This window comes from Ovis aries, chromosome 17, assembly GCF_016772045.2.
Source record: "Ovis aries strain OAR_USU_Benz2616 breed Rambouillet chromosome 17, ARS-UI_Ramb_v3.0, whole genome shotgun sequence".
NCBI lineage: Eukaryota > Metazoa > Chordata > Mammalia > Artiodactyla > Bovidae > Ovis > Ovis aries.
Genome location: NC_056070.1, coordinates 11845784 through 11863522, shown reverse-complemented (window position 1 = coordinate 11863522; position 17739 = coordinate 11845784). Strand labels below are relative to the sequence as shown.

General features: G+C 41.0%; 1 protein-coding gene across 16 annotated transcripts in view; it reads right to left on the bottom strand.

Moving 5' to 3' along the window:
- SLC10A7 (solute carrier family 10 member 7) overlaps positions 1-17284 on the bottom strand; it is a 307346-nt gene extending 290062 nt beyond the window's left edge. For 11 of the 16 annotated variants that reach the window (XM_042234294.2, XM_027956247.3, XM_042234295.2 and 8 more), the window contains exons 1-3: positions 16990-17284; positions 9423-9505; positions 1804-1940 (exon numbers count right to left, since the gene is read on the bottom strand). In XM_042234294.2, the coding sequence (XP_042090228.1) occupies positions 1804-1940; positions 9423-9505; positions 16990-17089 (320 nt within the window). In that variant the 5' untranslated portion in view covers positions 17090-17284. The remainder of the gene's footprint in view (positions 1-1803; positions 1941-9422; positions 9506-16989) is intronic. The other 5 variants (XR_006056628.2, XR_003585504.3, XM_060400608.1 and 2 more) reach the window with 1 other exon arrangement.
- Positions 17285-17739: the final 455 nt, after the last annotated feature.

The window sequence follows — 17739 nt, the reverse complement described above, 5'->3', positions numbered from 1 at the left end:
CTTGATTCCCCCTCTTGTCCTAAACTTTCTCCCCCAGCTAAGTAAATGATGCCACCTATCAACCAGTAGCTCATACCCCAAATCTAGATGTCATCTTTGGCTCCTCCCTTTCCTTCTGTCTCTACACCCTATCCACCCATGGGTTCTGAGAGCTCTAATTTTTAAACATAATCTCCATACATCCATTTATTTCTACTGCACTGCCACCTCACCACACTAACCTCCGAGCTGGTCCCCAAGCTTTCTCTCAGGCCCTTCTACTATCTGTTCTCCATACCAGAACTAGAAGAATCATTTGCAATACAAATCCGAATCACCTCACACTCTTATTTAAATCCCTCCAGTAGCTTCACAAAATGAAAACTGAATGTTTTTCCATGGCCTGCAAAACTCTATGGGAAGGGTCCTGTCCACCTTTCCAACCCTAAGTCATATTACTCATCCTCTACATCATTAGGCTTTGATCATCACTGTCACTTTCCTGACTCTAGAACATTCCAGGCTTGTTCTAGCCCTTACACATTCTAATTTCTTTTTCTAGAATCTTCTACCCCTAGAACTCTGCAGTGTAAATTAATCACCAGTCTATCCTCTCAACCATTTTCAACCATATCACACAGTTTTACTTCACATCATTTGTCTCTATCTTGATCACGGATTTACTTGTTTACTGACAATCACACCAAGAATGTCCTTGACACGCAAAGCTAACTGGCACTTGCCAATTTTGTTCACTGTTGTTTGTCCAGTATCTATAGTTCCTAGCATGTAATAGGAGCTAAATAAATAGCAAATGAATGAATGAATAAGTGATCTCAATTGATGTCCCCCAAATCATTAATAAGCAGGCAATAAAAATATGATTGTCTTCATTTTATAATTAGAAAACATCTTCCCTGGTAGCTCAGTTGGTAAAGAATTTCCCTGCAGTGCAGGAGACCTGGATTCAATCCCTGGGTTGAAATCCCTGGGTTCAATTCTTTCCCTGGAGAAGGAAGTGGCAAACCACTCTAATACTCTTGCCTGGAAAATCCAATGGACAGAGGAGATTGGTGGGCTACAGTCCATGGGATCGCAAGAGTTGGACATGACTTAGAGACTAAACCACCACCATAATTACAAAACAGGGAAGTTGAGGTTTCAGACTAGCTTAAACCTAGTCTACGTTTCCGACTAGATTAAAATGCAACCTTTAGGCCTGGAGTTCAGTGTTTAAGCTGTTATACCATGATGCTAAAATGTGGCTAGCTTTAAACCACTCCAAATAACTTTTAAGTCATTTAATGCTTTTAACAAACATGGCAACATTTTTAATGGGAAAAAAAGATTTTAACAAAAATGTATTGGTAATTCAATTATCCTATCAAACATAAAACAGAGCAAGTGAAAAAGTAAATGTTTGTCCCCTCTCTATATTTTTTATTTCCTATATATTTTTAAAAACATGTAGTATTTAGTAAGATATAGTGTGCAAAAGTTAAAGCACCCAACTTAGAGCCTACATTACACACACAAACATAGATCTTACATCCTCTAGCGCCTTCCATTTTTCTCCCAACAGAAAACTGTCTCTCCTGGAACCATAAGATTAAGTAAGAGCATTATCTTTTAAGATTCTGTCATAAAATTCTCTAATGAACTTCCTTGATGAAACACTATCACTTTTAGGAATAATAATAATGTTAAAACTGTTTTTATTTGCTTATATCACACATAAGCCCTTTCATATACAGTTGCCACAGAAATGATAACGTCATAAAGATGCCCCATGAAAAGTGGACCCTTCAAAATATTTAAACATACCCTTTTAAAAGCCATTCATTGATGGGTGTGATTGATAAAAGCTGAAGAAAAAGCCATACTGCTGCTGGGAAGAATGCAAGTGTAAAGATCTGAATAAAAAGATGCAGTTTTATATGCACCAAAGCACTTGTCAGCTCCTGTGAAAATGAAGGACACAAAATAACACAGGTAAGAAAACTATTTCTGAAGAGAGACTGCTGCCAAAACAACATCACATGAATTAGGTTTTTAACTGAGATACAGTGAACATACAATGTTGTACTAGTTTTAGGCATACCACATGATGATTCATTGCGTATAGTGCAAAATGATCACCACAGTAAGTCTAGTTAATATCTACCAATTTGGAGTAATTTCACAGCTAAAGTTTTTACCTATAAGCATACGCATAAGAGATGGACTTTAAGAAAAAAAAAACTCTTCGTCATAATCATGTTTTTATATAAAACTTATGAAACATTCTCATTTCTATCAAATATAATACACCATAACAATTTAGATTCATAAAATTCTGGAATACAACTAAGCTAACTACCTTAACACTAGCATAGATTTCAGAATTGCTGACACTATAAACACATGGGATGCTACAGAAAAACCCACACAAACTTTTTGGCTAACTCAAAAGAATAAAATCTTGTTTAAAAATTTTGGCAGGACCTAGCATTTTAATTAAATTTGATACCCTTTATTCATTACACCAGACCTGGCAAGGCCTCAACTTGGCAGGATGTTACTAAATCTACACACAAATCATAATTTTTAAAAATGTTTTTCCCATTAATATTCTATAATTCCAAATGGCTCTTTCCCCAAAATCTACTCACTAGATTTTTTTAAATGGGTCTAATATTACCTTTTTATCATGTAAATACATGTAATACAAAATAAAAAAACTATAAACCAGTATTTCTTTACTCACTAGATTTCTCTGTTAAACTTACTGAATAGCAGGGCTCTGTGCCATGCTCTGGGCTTGCCATTTTTATGTATGTTACCTCATTTAATCCTGACAACAACTCTATTAGGAAGATATGATCTGATGAGAACATTGAGGTTGAGAGTGAATCAGAATCAAACCCATTTCTGGCAAACTATCAAACCCATGCACGCCTGTTTCTACCACCAAGTCACACCATTGCCCCGAGAGGGAGAAGGTTTGCATGGAGACATGACATACCAGGAACACATGAGTCTCACAGCTGGAAAAGGATGTAACATTAAACTCTGGGATTTCAATATGTCCGAACTAACAAGCATTTACATTTGAATTTCTTTGGGTTATGCGATTATTCAGAGGAAATGAAACAAATTCAGAAAGTAACAGAAAACATATGAAACATGCAGTCATTAAAACACATTCCAAGACTCCACAGAGTCACCGGTTATAAACTTAGCACTACAATGTCCCCCACCTTCCCTAGTTCAAGTTAAGTCATGAAGTGGCCTCAGAGACATTAGTCACAGTTTGCTGCTAAATCACTTCAGTCATGTCCGACTCTGTGCGACCCCATAGAAGGCAGCCCACCAGGCTCCCCCGTCCCTGGGATTCTCCAGGCAACAACACTGGAGTGGGTTGCCATGTCCTTCTCCAATGCATGAAAGTGAAAAGTGAAAGTGAAGTCGCTCAGTCATGTCTGACTAGTAGCAACCCCATGGACTGCAGCCTACCAGGCTCCTCTGCCCATGGGACAGTTTACAGAGTAATAAATAGTAGGTTAATGCAGACTCATTCACTGATCACCACTTCCTGCCACCTGTCTCAGCAGCTCCCACCCTTCATCTCTCTATGTGAAGACACACTGGGAGATATGTAGATTCAATCTCAATACATCTCTAAAGGCACAGGCATCTATGGAACTTCTGGCAACCTGGATCTAATGGAGAATAACACTGGGCCAACCTGAAGCCACATTGGGTGCGCAGATCAGAGCTCACGTAAAAGGAGCCATCTTACACTGAACCAGAAGTTTCACCCCAGAAAAAATTTGAGCACCAGCAGCTGGAAAAATTCTCAGTAGTCTTGAAACCAAGTCTCACTCAAACACACTCAGAGGGATTCTACAAACAGCAAATAACTATCAGTGGGTTATTTTAAAAAAATTAAAATGATTAGCCAGAATGCAGTAAACAAAGGTGCTGGTATACACTTCTCACAGGAATATAAAATGCTTTAACTTTTCTGAAAAGTAATTTGGGAGAGTATCTCAAGGACTATAATATGACTCATATTCCTGCATTTCAAAATGTTTTGGCGAGGCATTTCACCTAAGGATATAAAAAGTGGTTACAAGCATTTATTTATAGAAAGAACTGATAGTTACAGCATTATCTATTACAGTAAAATCGGGAATCAATGTATATGTCCAAAAGGGGGAGAATAACTAATAATTTAAGGTAGCAACAGAGTGTTAAGAGCTATTAGAAAATATGCTAAAACTGTGTAGACCACCCCAATATTCATTTGTGTTGACCACCCCAGTGCAACACTGTTTACAATAGCCAGGACATGGAAGCAACCTAGATGTCCATCAGCAGACAAATGGATAAGAAAGCTGTGTACATGGAGTATTACTCAGCCATTAAAAAGAAGGCATTCAAATCGGTTCTAATGAGCTGGATGAAACTGGAGCCTATTATACCGAGTGAAGTCAGCCAGCAAGGAAAACACCAATACAGTATATTAATGCATATATATGGAACCATGAACTTCCAGATGTTCAAGCTGGTTTTAGAAAAGGCAGAGGAACCAAAGATCAAATTGCCAACATCTGCTGGACCATCAAAAAAGCAAGAGAGTTCCAGAAAAACAGCTATTGCTGCTTTACTGACTACGCCAAAGCCTTTGACTGTGTGGATCACAATAAACTGTGGAAAATTCTGAAAGAGATGGGAATACCAGACCACCTGACCTGCCTCTTGAGAAACCTATATGAAGGTCAGGAAGCAACAGTTAGAACTGGACATGGAACAACAGACTGGTTCCAAATAGGAAAAGGAGTACATCAAGGCTGTATATTGTCACCCTGCTTATTTAACTGATATGTAGAGCACATCATGAGAAATGCTAGGCTGGAAGAAGCACAAGCTGGAATCAAGATTGCTGGGAGAAATATCAATCACCTCAGATATGCAGATGACACCATCCTTATGGCAGAAAGGGAAGAGGAACTAGAAAGCCTCTTGATGAAAGTGAAAGAGGAGAGTGAGAAAGTTGGCTTAAAGCTCAACATTCAGAAAAGTAAGATCATGGCATCTGGTCCCATCACTTCATGGCAAATAGATGGGGAACCAATGGAACCAGTGACAGACTTTATTTTTGGGGCTCCAAAATCACTGCAGATGGTGACTGCAGCCTTTAAATTAAAAGATGCTTGCTCCTTGGAAGAAAAGCTAGAGAGCATATTAAGAAGCAGAGACGTTACTTTGCCAACAAAGGTCCATCTAGTCAAAGCTTTGGTTTTTCCAGTAGTCATGTATGGATGTGAGAGTTGGACTATAAAGAAAGCTGAGCACCAAAGAATTGATGCTTTTGAACTGTGGTGTTGGAGAAGACTCTTCAGAGTCCCTTGGACTGCAAGGAGATCCAACCAGTCCATCCTAAAGGAAATCAGTCTTGAATATTCATTGGAAGGACTGATGCTTAAGCTGAAGCTCCAATACTTTGGCCACCTGATGTGAAGAACTGACTCATCTCAGAAGACCCTGATGCTGGGAAAGATTGAAGGCGGGAAGAGAAGGGGACGACAGAGGATGAGATAGTTGGATGGCATCATCCACTCAATGGACATGGGTTTGAGCAAACTCCAGGAGTTGGTGATGGACAGGGAAGCCTGGCGTGCTGCAGTCCATGGGGTTGCAAAGAGTCAGACATGACTGAGCAGTTGAACTGAACTGATATAAAAAATATGTCTACGAGAAAAGGACAAAAATTCACACAATGTTAAGAGCAGTTATTTTTATTCTTTCTAATGTTTCTACATGGGGAAATACTATTTTTGGAATCATGAAAAAAGTTATAAAAAATGTAGTTAAAAAAATACAAGCTGACCTGATAAATGACAATTAGAAACAACTGACATTGTGTCAGACTAATGGAACAGTAAAGACCAGAAAAATGAATCACAAGGGGCTACTATGTTGGGTCATCAAGGGCTTCTTAACAACATGAAGTTAACAGACATGAATTGTTTCCAAGAAAGATTCCAAGACGGTCACAAAAACCCAATGTTCTATATTTTTTATATCTTTTTCATACAATCTTAAAGATAAAATAACGTAGCAGTGGAAAAGAAAAAGCAAGTAAACACTATAAAATTCAAAAGAGTATTACTCCAAACATATCCATGTAGAATTTAGGGCCACATACTTAAATAAACACTATCATGAATAATTGAAAAGTTGATTTCACATGACATTTCGTTTACTCACATGTAATACAGGTCGAATTCCATTAAAATAAACTTAAGGAGATACTCCACATACCAGGACCTCACTGACAGCATCAAGAATTGCTTAAAATTAGAGGCTCAGACTGGGATTTAGAAATATTTTCATTACATACCAATTTCCCTGCTAACCCTTATTTGACCTTTACTGGATTTGCTTTGAGAAGCAGCCTTATAGCTCTGGGCTGGATATAAGCAGCAGTAGCCTCAAGTTTAGAATTTGATATAGTTACTTCTAAGCTAGTAGGATTTTTAAAAAATGATCTGTTTAGGAAAATAAGGAAAACTAAATATTTTAGCCCTACTGGAGACCCTTCTCAGGCTCTGAGCTTCCTGTTCATCTTTGCTCCTGTCCCAGGCCAAGAACAAGTTTACAGGGCTGCAGGACCTGTGGTCATAAGCACGTCTTAGGTACCTGTTTAAGTGAGATTGGTCCCATCACAATCTCTTCAGTGACTAATCCTCTGAAACTGCGGGTCTGAAGCTAACTAAATGTAAAATATATTTCAAATGTGACCTTATTTCATAATACTACAATAAAAGTTCAGAAACCATTTCAACAGGGATTTCAAAACTAGAAACCAAGAGTCATAAAACAAGATTTAGCATTAAATCTTTCTAGCATGGAGTACTAATACACAGTCCTTTATAATTTTAATAAATGAACAAAACAACTTTTAGAATACACATCATTACCTCAATGTATAAGTAATGCTACATGAAATGTTCAAGATAAATCAAACTTGAGTGGGACCAATGTAAATGCTTGCAAATAGACTCAAGAATAACTTGCTGTCTCCTATGTGCAAAAATGCACTATTCCAGGACCTGCTGCTGCTGCTAAGTCGCTTCAGTCGTGTCCAACTCTGTGCGACCCCATAGATGGCAGCCCACCAGGCTCCCCCGTCCCTGGGATTCTCCAGGCAAGAACACTGGAGTGGGTTGCCATTTCCTTCTCCAATGCATGAAAGTGAAAAGTCAAAGTGAAGTCACTCAGTCGTGTCTGACTCTTAGCGACCCCATGGACTGCAGCCTACCAGGCTCCTACGTCCATGGGATTTTCCAGGCAAGAGTACTGGAGTGGGGTGCCATTGCCTTCTCTGATTCCAGGACCTAGTAGGATAAAAAAAATAGTAGTCCCAGCTGATATTAATTTCATTATTAACTTAAAAACAAGTAACATGAAGATCAGATTGCTACTTCCTAACTTACAACTGTTCACTTGCCTGGGAAATTAGCAAGGCCTAGAGATGGTTCTACACTACATAATGATGCAATCTAGGGCATCTTAAGTTAAATGGATCTTGAAAATGACTTAATATTGTATTAGTTTGAAAAGGGCCCTTAATGGAAGAAGTGGTTTGATGGCTGCTTAGATACCAAGATAAAACACAGGATCCAGGCATTTCATCAGCAGAGCCAAATTGGCTAGATGAAGGTTTCCTAGGTGGTTACAGAAGCATTTGGTCCTTAGAAAATGCTGGTAAGTATGACATTCTTCCTTCTTCAACTCCTGCATCCCACAGAATTGGCTGCTTGACAGGATAGCATTAAACAAGAAACTAAAGGAGTGAGAGAATCAAATCTTGCCAGATTTCCCAAGGCATAAAGAAAAACTGTTGGAGAAGGAAATGGCAACCCACTCCAGTATTGTTGCCTGGGAAATGCCATAGACAGAGGAGCCTGGAGGGACGCAGTCCACGGGGTTACAAAGAGTTGGAATCGACTTGGCAACTTCACAACAGAGAACAGCTGCAGACATTAAGCAGCCAGCAGGGGATGTAGTTAGAGCAATGTCTCAAGCACAGGGCTTGGGTGAGGCACCTGTTCCACAAAGAGAATCAGCCAAGGCCAGCAGGAAGACCTCAAGGGAAGATCCATCCAGTACCACAGGAGCGGCAAGTATCTTTCTGTATCACTGGATCCCACGTTTGAGAACCAAGCGTAGAACTCAAGTGTTGACAGAGAAAGCCTGAGCCACTCCCCACCCCGAAGCACCAACCACAGTCCTCTCACGTCAAAATAATTTACAAAAACTAGAATTTAACCTATTTAGGAAATCTCATTCTAAGTCAGTTTCAAAAAAGCAAGTAATTAGTGACAATATTTCAAATTCTTGAGACAAAATTTCTCAGACACTACACAGGGATCCCTTCTATATCATAAATGCCCATTGATAAGATTTATACCAACTTGACAACTACAGAATACATAAATTTAGTCAGACCATGCTTTTTCCAAGTTGATACTAGGATGGTCAAAAAATGAAGGTAACTAAATACGGTTTTTATTCAAAGCACACTTAAAAGAAAATTAAAATAAATACAAGCAAGACCAAATGTGGAAACAGAATTTTAAACCCATTTCCAAAAATGCCCCAAATCCTGTAGTAAGAGTCCCGATCTACATATGAATAAGCACATCTTAGAATGACAACTTTACAAGCTCAATAATTTCTTCAAAGGTAAATGGGTATTTTCTTCTTTTATTTCAATTCAAAGGAGAATGATAAATTCTACTCATTCCTCTCTTGGATGTTAAAGTATCTGGATTTGTTTAATTCTAAAAGAATCTCATATTCAGGAATAGCTAGATCAGTAAATAAAATTACCTGTGTGTGCTCATGATAGATGGTGGTTTAATGTGAAAGATTCCTGCATTTCAGTATGTCTATATATTATTATGTAATAGACACGCCATATTAACAGGTAATAGATAACCCAGCAAAGAATATACTTTTAAAAAAAAACACACAAATTAGTTAAAAACTATAAGAAGCAACACTTGAGCAGCACAAGTCCTAGAAGTTAACGAAGATCCACAAGTTATGGAAACTTAACTGAACATCACTGACTCCAGAGTGCCCCAGCCCCACAAGCTGAGAAAGACCGGAAGTAGATGATTCAGGTCACCGTATTAAAGACATAACCACTCTAACCACACCTTTCTTTAGTCTCCGCCACTGCCCAACTATAGTATAGTGTCTACGATTCACAGTTACTAGGTACAAAACGCAAGCCCTTTGCAGAGGTCCAAGTCACTTTCTGTGATAGTGAAGCCTTCAGACTGTAACTACACATGGCTTTCCAAAAGGAATCTGAAATTTCAAAGCGGTAAGCGCAAATTAAATTTTTCTCCCTGCTTTTCATGTGCCCCCATAGGTAACAGTACCTCTGTTTTTAATGATAGTCCGCTGTTAAAGAATATTGTTGCGACAGCAATGTAGGAGACAGTTATTTCTGGTTTCAGTGGTCCTAAAGAGAGAGAAATAAGTCACCGTTAGATAAGCATTTCTGACAGGCATTTACTTGACACAAAAGAAGAATCCATTGGAGGAGAACAAACGGGACTTTAAATCTTGGTGTGGCCCCTACTGCACTAATGAGCTGACAGAGGTGAGTGTTCACTGTGAGGCAGCCTAACTCTGGATAGGATTTTCCAGAGGGCAAGGACCACAGCTGTCCAGTTCAGCACAGAATCCTCAGACCAGAAGAAAATAAACATACTCTCACACAGCACAGCAGAGAGACAGCATCCTTCTACATAATTCTGATTTTATCTGCCACAGTATCTGCGCTTATATAACAATCAAAATTCTCCCCCACCAGCACCACCAAAAAAAGAAAATCAGTGGAAGAAGTCCCCTTCTTTTTAGCAAATATTATCTTATTTCTCCTAGGATATCAGAGATCAAAGCTTATATTCACGCATGTTCAGTTCTGCCTGAGTGCTCTCAGAGCACAAGTATTTATTGAGCACTTACTATATGAATGAGACAATGCATATAGAGAAGCAGAGTGTGTGTGCTTAGTCGCTCAGTCGTGTCTGACTCTTTGCGACCCCATGGACTCTAGCCCTGCCAGGCTCCTCTTTCCATGGGATTCTCCAGGCAAGAATACTGGAGTGAGTTGCCATGCCCTCCTCCAGGGGATCTTCCCAACCCAGGGATCGAACCCAGGTCTCCTGCATTGCAGGCGAGTTCTTTACCGTCTGAGCCACCTGGGAAGCCCGAGTAGCATAGTACTTAACAATATATTATTAAGATTGCTAAGATTAAATTTTGCCAGGCCCTAGGAATCCTGTGGTGAACCAGACAGGACTGATCTTTCACCTCTGGAAAATCTTCTCTAGAGACAAGCTGGCACCACCCTAGAGGTGTTAATACTATGGGTATAACAGGGACGACCCTAATATTTATTTATTTATTTATGTAGCTTATACACAATTGGGGGCTTCCCTGGTGGCTCAGAGGTAAAAAATCCAGCTGCCAAAGCAGGAGACACAAGTTCGATCCTTAGGTCAAGAAGATCCCCTGGAGAAGGAAATGGCAACCCTCTCCAGTGTTCCTGCCTGGAAATCCCATGGACAGTGGAAACTGGCAGGCTACAGTCCATGGGGTTGCAGAAGAGTTGGACATGACATAGCAACTACACAACAACAACACACACAACTGACTTGAAGACCTAATGCACTAACCAAAGGACAACAACTGCAACTCTGAGAAAGAGCCATTTCATACCGCATAACAGTGGCTCTCCAGCTGCGGGAATTTTGTCACCCACGGACGTTTGGCAATGTTCTGAAACATCTTTGAGGGTTGTTATAACTCAGGGGGTAGGGTGCATTACTGACATCTCATAGAGACCAGGAATTCTCCTAAACATCCTGGAGAATGTTTTTCAGAATTATCATATCCAATGATATGAATTATCATATCCAAAATCAAACGTATCAGAATTATCGTATCCAAAAATGTCAATAACAGGAGAAACTAACACAGCATTGTAAAACAAGTATACTCCAATAAAAAAAGAGAGGGGAGTTCAAATGTATCTGTACTTCATTATTTCTTATATGGAAAACTAATGAAATAAATCCAAATAAGTATTAGCAAATTTTTTTTAAAACATCAGTAGTGCCAGGGTTGGGAAACCCTAGCACAGACCAACATTTTAAAATCTGAGATCACCTCATATTTGACATTTTATACAGCCCTCTTGCAGTAGGTTGAACAGTGTCCCTCCAAAATTCATGTCTACTAGAACCTATGAAGCTAATTTGGAAATCGGGTCTTCACAGATGTAATCAGGTTATTAATAAGTGGTCTAATTGGATTGGGGTGAGCTGTAATCCAGTGACTGGTATTCTGGTAAGTGGAGGCAACTCTGGTATGGTCACAATCAGAGGGATGATGGCCTTGTGAAGACTGAGGCAAGGTAACAAGGACATCTGGTAACCACCACAAGCCAGGAGAAGCAAGGAAGAGCTCCTCCCTAGAGCATTCGGCGGGAGGACAGCCATGATCACATTTTGATGTCTGAATTCTGAAAAAAAAAACGAAAACAAAACAAAACAAAAATTTCTCTTGTTTTAAGCCACCCAGTCTGAGGAAATTGGTCGTGGCAGCGCTGGGGAATGAATACACTCCTGCAGAACCGAAAACAGGACCAAAATCGTGGTTGCTCCGCTGCCTGCCACCCTCCGCCATTCCTATAGGCACTGCTCAATGAAAAAGACCAAACTCAGGAAAAATCACCACTCAGTCAGCCAACAACATTTTACAGAAATATTTATTTGTTTGTTTGGCCGCCCCAGGTCTTAGTAGCAGCACGTGGATCTTAGTTCCCTGATCAGAAACGGAATCCAGGCTCCCTGCACTGGGAGCTCGGAGTCTTAGCCACTGGACCACCAAGGAAGTTCAGTCCACAAACCTTTTTTGAGCTGCTACGGTGCTACATTTTCGGAGAAGGCAATGGCATCCCACTCCAGTACTCTTGCCTGGAAAATCCCATGGACGGAGGAGCCTGGTAGGCTGCACTCCATGGGGTCGCTAAGAGTCGGACACAACTGAGCGACTTCACTTTCGCTTTTCACTTTCATGCATTGGAGAAGGAAATGGTAACCCACTCCAGTGTTCTTGCCTGGAGAATCCCAGGGACGGGGGAGCCTGGTGGGCTGCCATCTATGGGGTCGCACAGAGTCGGACACGACTGAAGTGACTTAGCAGCAGCAGCAGTGCATCAGTGAAAAAAAGAAACAAAGATCTCCTTCAGCACTGTGATATATTATTTTAGACACCCGGCATTCACACAAATCATTCTGCTGTGATCTGAGAAAAAAGGAGCAAAGGGAGAAGGCAGGTAAAGAGGTATTACACTTCAGTGCAGTGAAAGCGGTTCAAAAAAGTACATTTTTTTTTTCTACCCTACTTGTGAGTGAATCGGTCTCAGCCACTCACACTTTGGAATAATATTTCATCAAAGCTGAGGAAAGGTGATTCAGGAGCAGATTTGAAAGTCAAGGAATCGGGTTCATTTTGGAAGTAAATGCCTTCCAGGAATTTTTAATATCCTGTTTGTTTGCTTTTTTAAAACACTCATTTTTCTTTTCCTCCAGTCCCAAGTATTTTTTGAGATCTGTTCTTCTCAGCTGCGCTTCTGTCCACAGTGGTGACCCTGATGTTCTGTATATGATGGGTTAGAGTTAGCAGTATGGGCTTCCCTGGTGGCTCAGACGGTAAAGAATCTGCCTGCAATGTGGGAGATCCAGGTTTGATCCCTGGGTCAGGAAGATCCCTGGAGAAGGGAATGGCAAGCCACTCCAGCATTCTTGCCGGGAGAATTCCATAGACAGAGGAGCCTGGTGGGCTACAGTCCATAGAATCGCAGAGAGTCACACGACTGAGTAACTAACACATACACACACAGAGTTAGCAGTATGTTTGCAAGCGATAGCTAGGCGATGCGTCCAAAGATGCATCTCCACAGCAAGCACATGAAATGACTTGGACTGCACGTTTCTTTTGGGCAGCTAAAGCTTACTTTAGTTAGCCAACAATTGAATCTTTTAAGAAGCTAACTCTTCCCACACTCCAGACACACACACACATATATAGATAAACATCATAACTATTAACTAATGGGCACAATTCAGTGGAATGAGCCTTCACTTTGAATGTTTTAAATCCTAAAAACAATGTGTACTTTTTTTTTTTTTTATTAGATGCAGATCTAAATAACTCTAATCCATGAAAGAACCCGGTGAGGCTATTCCAGGTCCACTGACAATGTACCATTTGAAGGGGAAGGGGGAATCAATTCTAATTTGGAGAAACCTAAAGCCCCTTTGAGACAGCTGCTAATGGATCGTCCACTGTGTGAATGAGGAACTAGAAGCTGGCAAGGCTGAAATTAAAAGCTGGTAAATATTTGCACAGTGGTGAGAGTTGAAACTATGCTGTGGAATGATATTTGGCCTCTCTCCAAGGCCATGATTATATCTTCCAAGTCATGAATATAACCAGGTTCAGATCTTGAGATGGCTATAAAGAGCAAAGGAGAAATGTAAATTCGAACTTTTCCTTAAATGAAAGCAAAAAAAAAAAAAAAGAGGTTTAGCAGTGAAAATGGGATGGGGTGGCAACATCAAAAGAAAAACTGACCATAAAAAACAGAGCAACTTTGGGACTTCAAACTCATATTTTTATTTGGAATGCCTAAGAATGCAACAAACCATTATTTCATAAAACCTACTATCATCAAGTAAATTTCATTCCTAAACTTCATCTAAGGTGTTCATGCTAATGTTCTTAAGTTTATGCAGGAGCATGTTTCTGGTTATGTTTTCTTAAAGGAAAAATGAAGCAATTTCTTTTATAGAAGGTATGTCTTATTAATAGCAATAATTCCAGTTATAGATGCAAGTAGAAATAAGAAGCTTACTCTATACTTCCAAAGAAGTAAGCGTTTCTTTCCTGGAATGAATAGCACAGTGTTGAACTCTGGTAAACTCCAAGATGGGTAGAGCTCAGGGTGCCCCTGGGCTGAAATGCAGCAGAATATCTACACCTGAAAATCTGCACATTCACATCTCTCCTGGCTCTTCACTTTCAACTTTTTAATATATTTAAGCATGAAATGTAACTGAGTAAAAAGAACAGAAAAGTAAGAATTAAATGATCTATGCTAGTATCTGTCCCACTTTTTCCAACATGGAAAGTCATTCAGCTTCTCTCACTTTAGTGTTCCCACCTCTGTAAATTTCCAGCCATACATAACTCGCCCGTTGGTTATATACATTGCTTTTAAAGGGAGGTCACAGCAAAGATGTGATACTTTAAGCGTAGAAGTCTTACACTTCAAAACAGAGTGAGGTCATTAAGGTACTGATCCAGGTAAAGATGAGGAGAACCTCTTAACAAGTTGAAAACAATCAAAACTTTCTGCTGAAGAGAACAGAAAACTGTTCAACTGAAAATTTCTCAGTCAATGCGAATGCATTAAAAATGTATATGAATTCCAGTGTACAGACCCCAAAATGAAACTTCTGACTACAAGTGACCAGCAAAAAGAGGTGCTTTAGATCATTCTGTAGAGCACAAGAGGCCAGAACACTTTCAGCCACCATTCCTCTCCCGGGTCCTAGATTTTTGTTGTTTTAACTAATGGAGTCAAAGTGTTATTTGGAAGTTTGTTTTTATTGAAGAAGTTTTACAGGTTGGAAGGTCAATTGAACTATCAAGAACTTATCCTGAGGGCCTATATAACAAATCCCAAACATTTAACATTTTTTTTTTTTTTTTAGAAACAGTAACTTTTACACTTGGATATCTCTCTCAAAAAAAAAAATCACACGAGTACACAGTTGTCTAATATTAGCTGAATCTGCTCAGCTTCTTTTGGGCTATAAAAAAATCAGGGTATAGAAAACATCTTTATTACAGAGAGCCTTTCTTTATAATGGTTATTCATTTTTAATGATTTATTGCCAAGAATGGATTTATTGCCAAGAATGTATGGATGTTGCAACTGGTAGGATATAACGGAAGTCCCGGTTCCCAGTCCTTCCTCTTCCCTGAGCTAGCTAACTTGACCTAGGGTGAGTCACCTGACCTCAGGTCTCAATACCTTCAGCTGTAAAAGAAACATGTTGGCTTAAAAGGATTTAAAGTTCCCTCTCAGCTCTTAATAGTCTCCTCTTTTATAATTAAACAAACTCTAGATTAATGGCATAGGGACTAGTGAAAATGGGAAATAATATTTCTAACATACAATAACCCCCAAAACTTCACTAAGTAGAATGTGAGAGAACAAGCAAGAATGCATCTCACACCTGTCACTGGTGGGGGGGGGGGCTGTGGGGGGAGCCCTGGGGAAGTGATTCAGCAGTCCACAACCCTCCTTCCCACTGAGCAGCCCAGGAATGTAAGAGAAAAAGGAATCTGACCAAACCTAGTCTCTGCATATCTCAACGTAGAGGATCACACATTACCTGTAACTTCACCTTAACACTCAGCAAATCAGAGACCTAACACTGTAAGCTACAAAGTCTGCAAGTGAAGCTAGTGAAATGTACATCCGAGAGCACCACAAAGATACTCTCTAACATTCTTCAAATCCAGCAAGCTGCAGGGACAAGGGAACTGATTGGACAGAACCTGAATACTAGCCTTCACAAATTTCCCTAAAGCTCACAGAGAAACTATGTCAAAGTAGAAACTGGTATCTTCAGCCGGATAACCAGCCCAACAGCTTTACTCTCACAGCTATACACCCTCCACATTGTGGACTAAGTTGAACAGAGAAGGAAAGAACATAAAAGAAAAAGTTTTCATCTCCACTGTCTTTGTTCTTTTAAATGTTTTCTGAAGCTACCTCTAAATGGAGGTATTGAGGGCAGAGGGTAGAAGGAACCGCTGTTCTCCTGAGAGATCATTCCATTCACTTTCATCATGTTTGAACAAAAAGGTACAAATAACTTCAAATAGCCTCCTGAGTGTTCGCACTGGCATGAAGATTGTGTGCTCACTTCGTCCTTATCTGTCCCTGTATGGCTGGTGTGTAAAACCTGTCAATAAGCATGAAAACTGCCAAACAAGGTCAAGCAGACAATGAACTAAAGAAATTCAATTAACATTTATGAAAAGTGGGACATGCTTGTCTAAGGGTGGGAGGAGGGGTGGTGGGACAGGAAAGGCTAATGCTATTTCCAGTCATTTCCACCAAAGCCCATCCACACAGGACAAGGATTCCACTATTCAGAGATCTGGGTGTGATTTTTAAGCCCGCCTACATTTCCTTGCCAAAATACACAGCACATAGGATCTAACACAGCCCGTATCTGTGAAACTGCTAAGTGTAGCAACTGCGCCGGCCGTACACGGAAGCAGCGAGTGCAACGTGTCAGTCGGCTTGGGAGTTTGTGGAGCGGCAGCAACTGCAGAAAAACACCACCCTCCAACATGTGGGCCACCAAATCGGAGTTGGAAGAGGAAAGAGAAAAAAGGGTCCCTTTTTCTCCCCCCGCCGCCGGCCCGCCTTTCCTTTTTTTAACGTGGGGGAGGGGAGTGTCGGAAACGGACAAGGTAATGGTGTTCACTCCGAGACAGATAAGGAACTCCTGGCAACCTAGCGTCCCTTGGGATGTGATGCTACTTTGAAGGCAGGAGGGATAAGTTTCATTCTCGGTAACCTCACTGCTTGACACTAAGGATTCTCATTGATTGTCCGCGGCAAAGGCAACCTGCGTTCAAATTCCCTTGCCTCCTTCCTAATTATAAATCCTCTCTGGGGCTGGCAAATTGAAAAATCAGCTAAAAGGCCAAAAGACACCATGGGCTGGTCAGTGTCCCTAAGAGAGGCAGACACTCCCCAATTCCTGTCTCCCCCTCCTGCCCAAGACTCGAAAATTAGTTCTGAAGTGGGAACCGCGGCAGAGCACGCAGAGGTGGAGCACTTACCCCCATTCACCCCTATGGACGGCTCCAGCTTTGCTCCCGCGATCGCCAGTACTATTCCAATCATGAACCATTCTTTCCTCATTCTCTCCAGCAGCCTCATGTTTGTTAGGGTGGGTGGGTTTTGTTTATTTGCTTGGCTTTTTTTCTTTTTAAGCTGCGATCGCTTAATCCCCGGGGCTTCTCCACACTTTCCAAGCTCCCACCTGACATGCAGCAGAGCAAGTCAAATTGCTACTTGTAAATTAAAGACCAGGGGGTTGCTCCGGCGGCTTTGAGGAGGGCTGGGAGTAGTAGTATCCAGTGACAGGAAAGTCTCACTGAGCGCCGCCATCACTACCGGATGACCCCTAATAGAAGCACACACGAAACCACGGCTCTAGCCGCGCCTCCCAAGCGCAAACGCTCAAAAGCGAACGTTTGGGCGAAACCGGCCGGCGCTGGCTATTAGGGCAGGAAAGCTGGCTGTCGGGTAGGGCTGACAAACTCGCCGCAATCGAGACCTGAGGAACCTTAAAAATGACAGGGACGGGGAGAGACGTGAGGCGCCACAGCCAACTTGTTTTCTATTAAGGGCTCCAACAAACCCTCCCTGTAGGCACAGCAACCCGCCCTCTCGGAGTACTTCTGCGGAAAGATTCTCTTTTGATTCGCCTTGAGCCTACGGGAAGGGTCAGGGTGCTCTTGGGTCAGGGATTTCTCCGTCGGCAGCTGGAGGGGCGGGCTGCAGGGTTGTGGGTGGCGAGTCTCTTC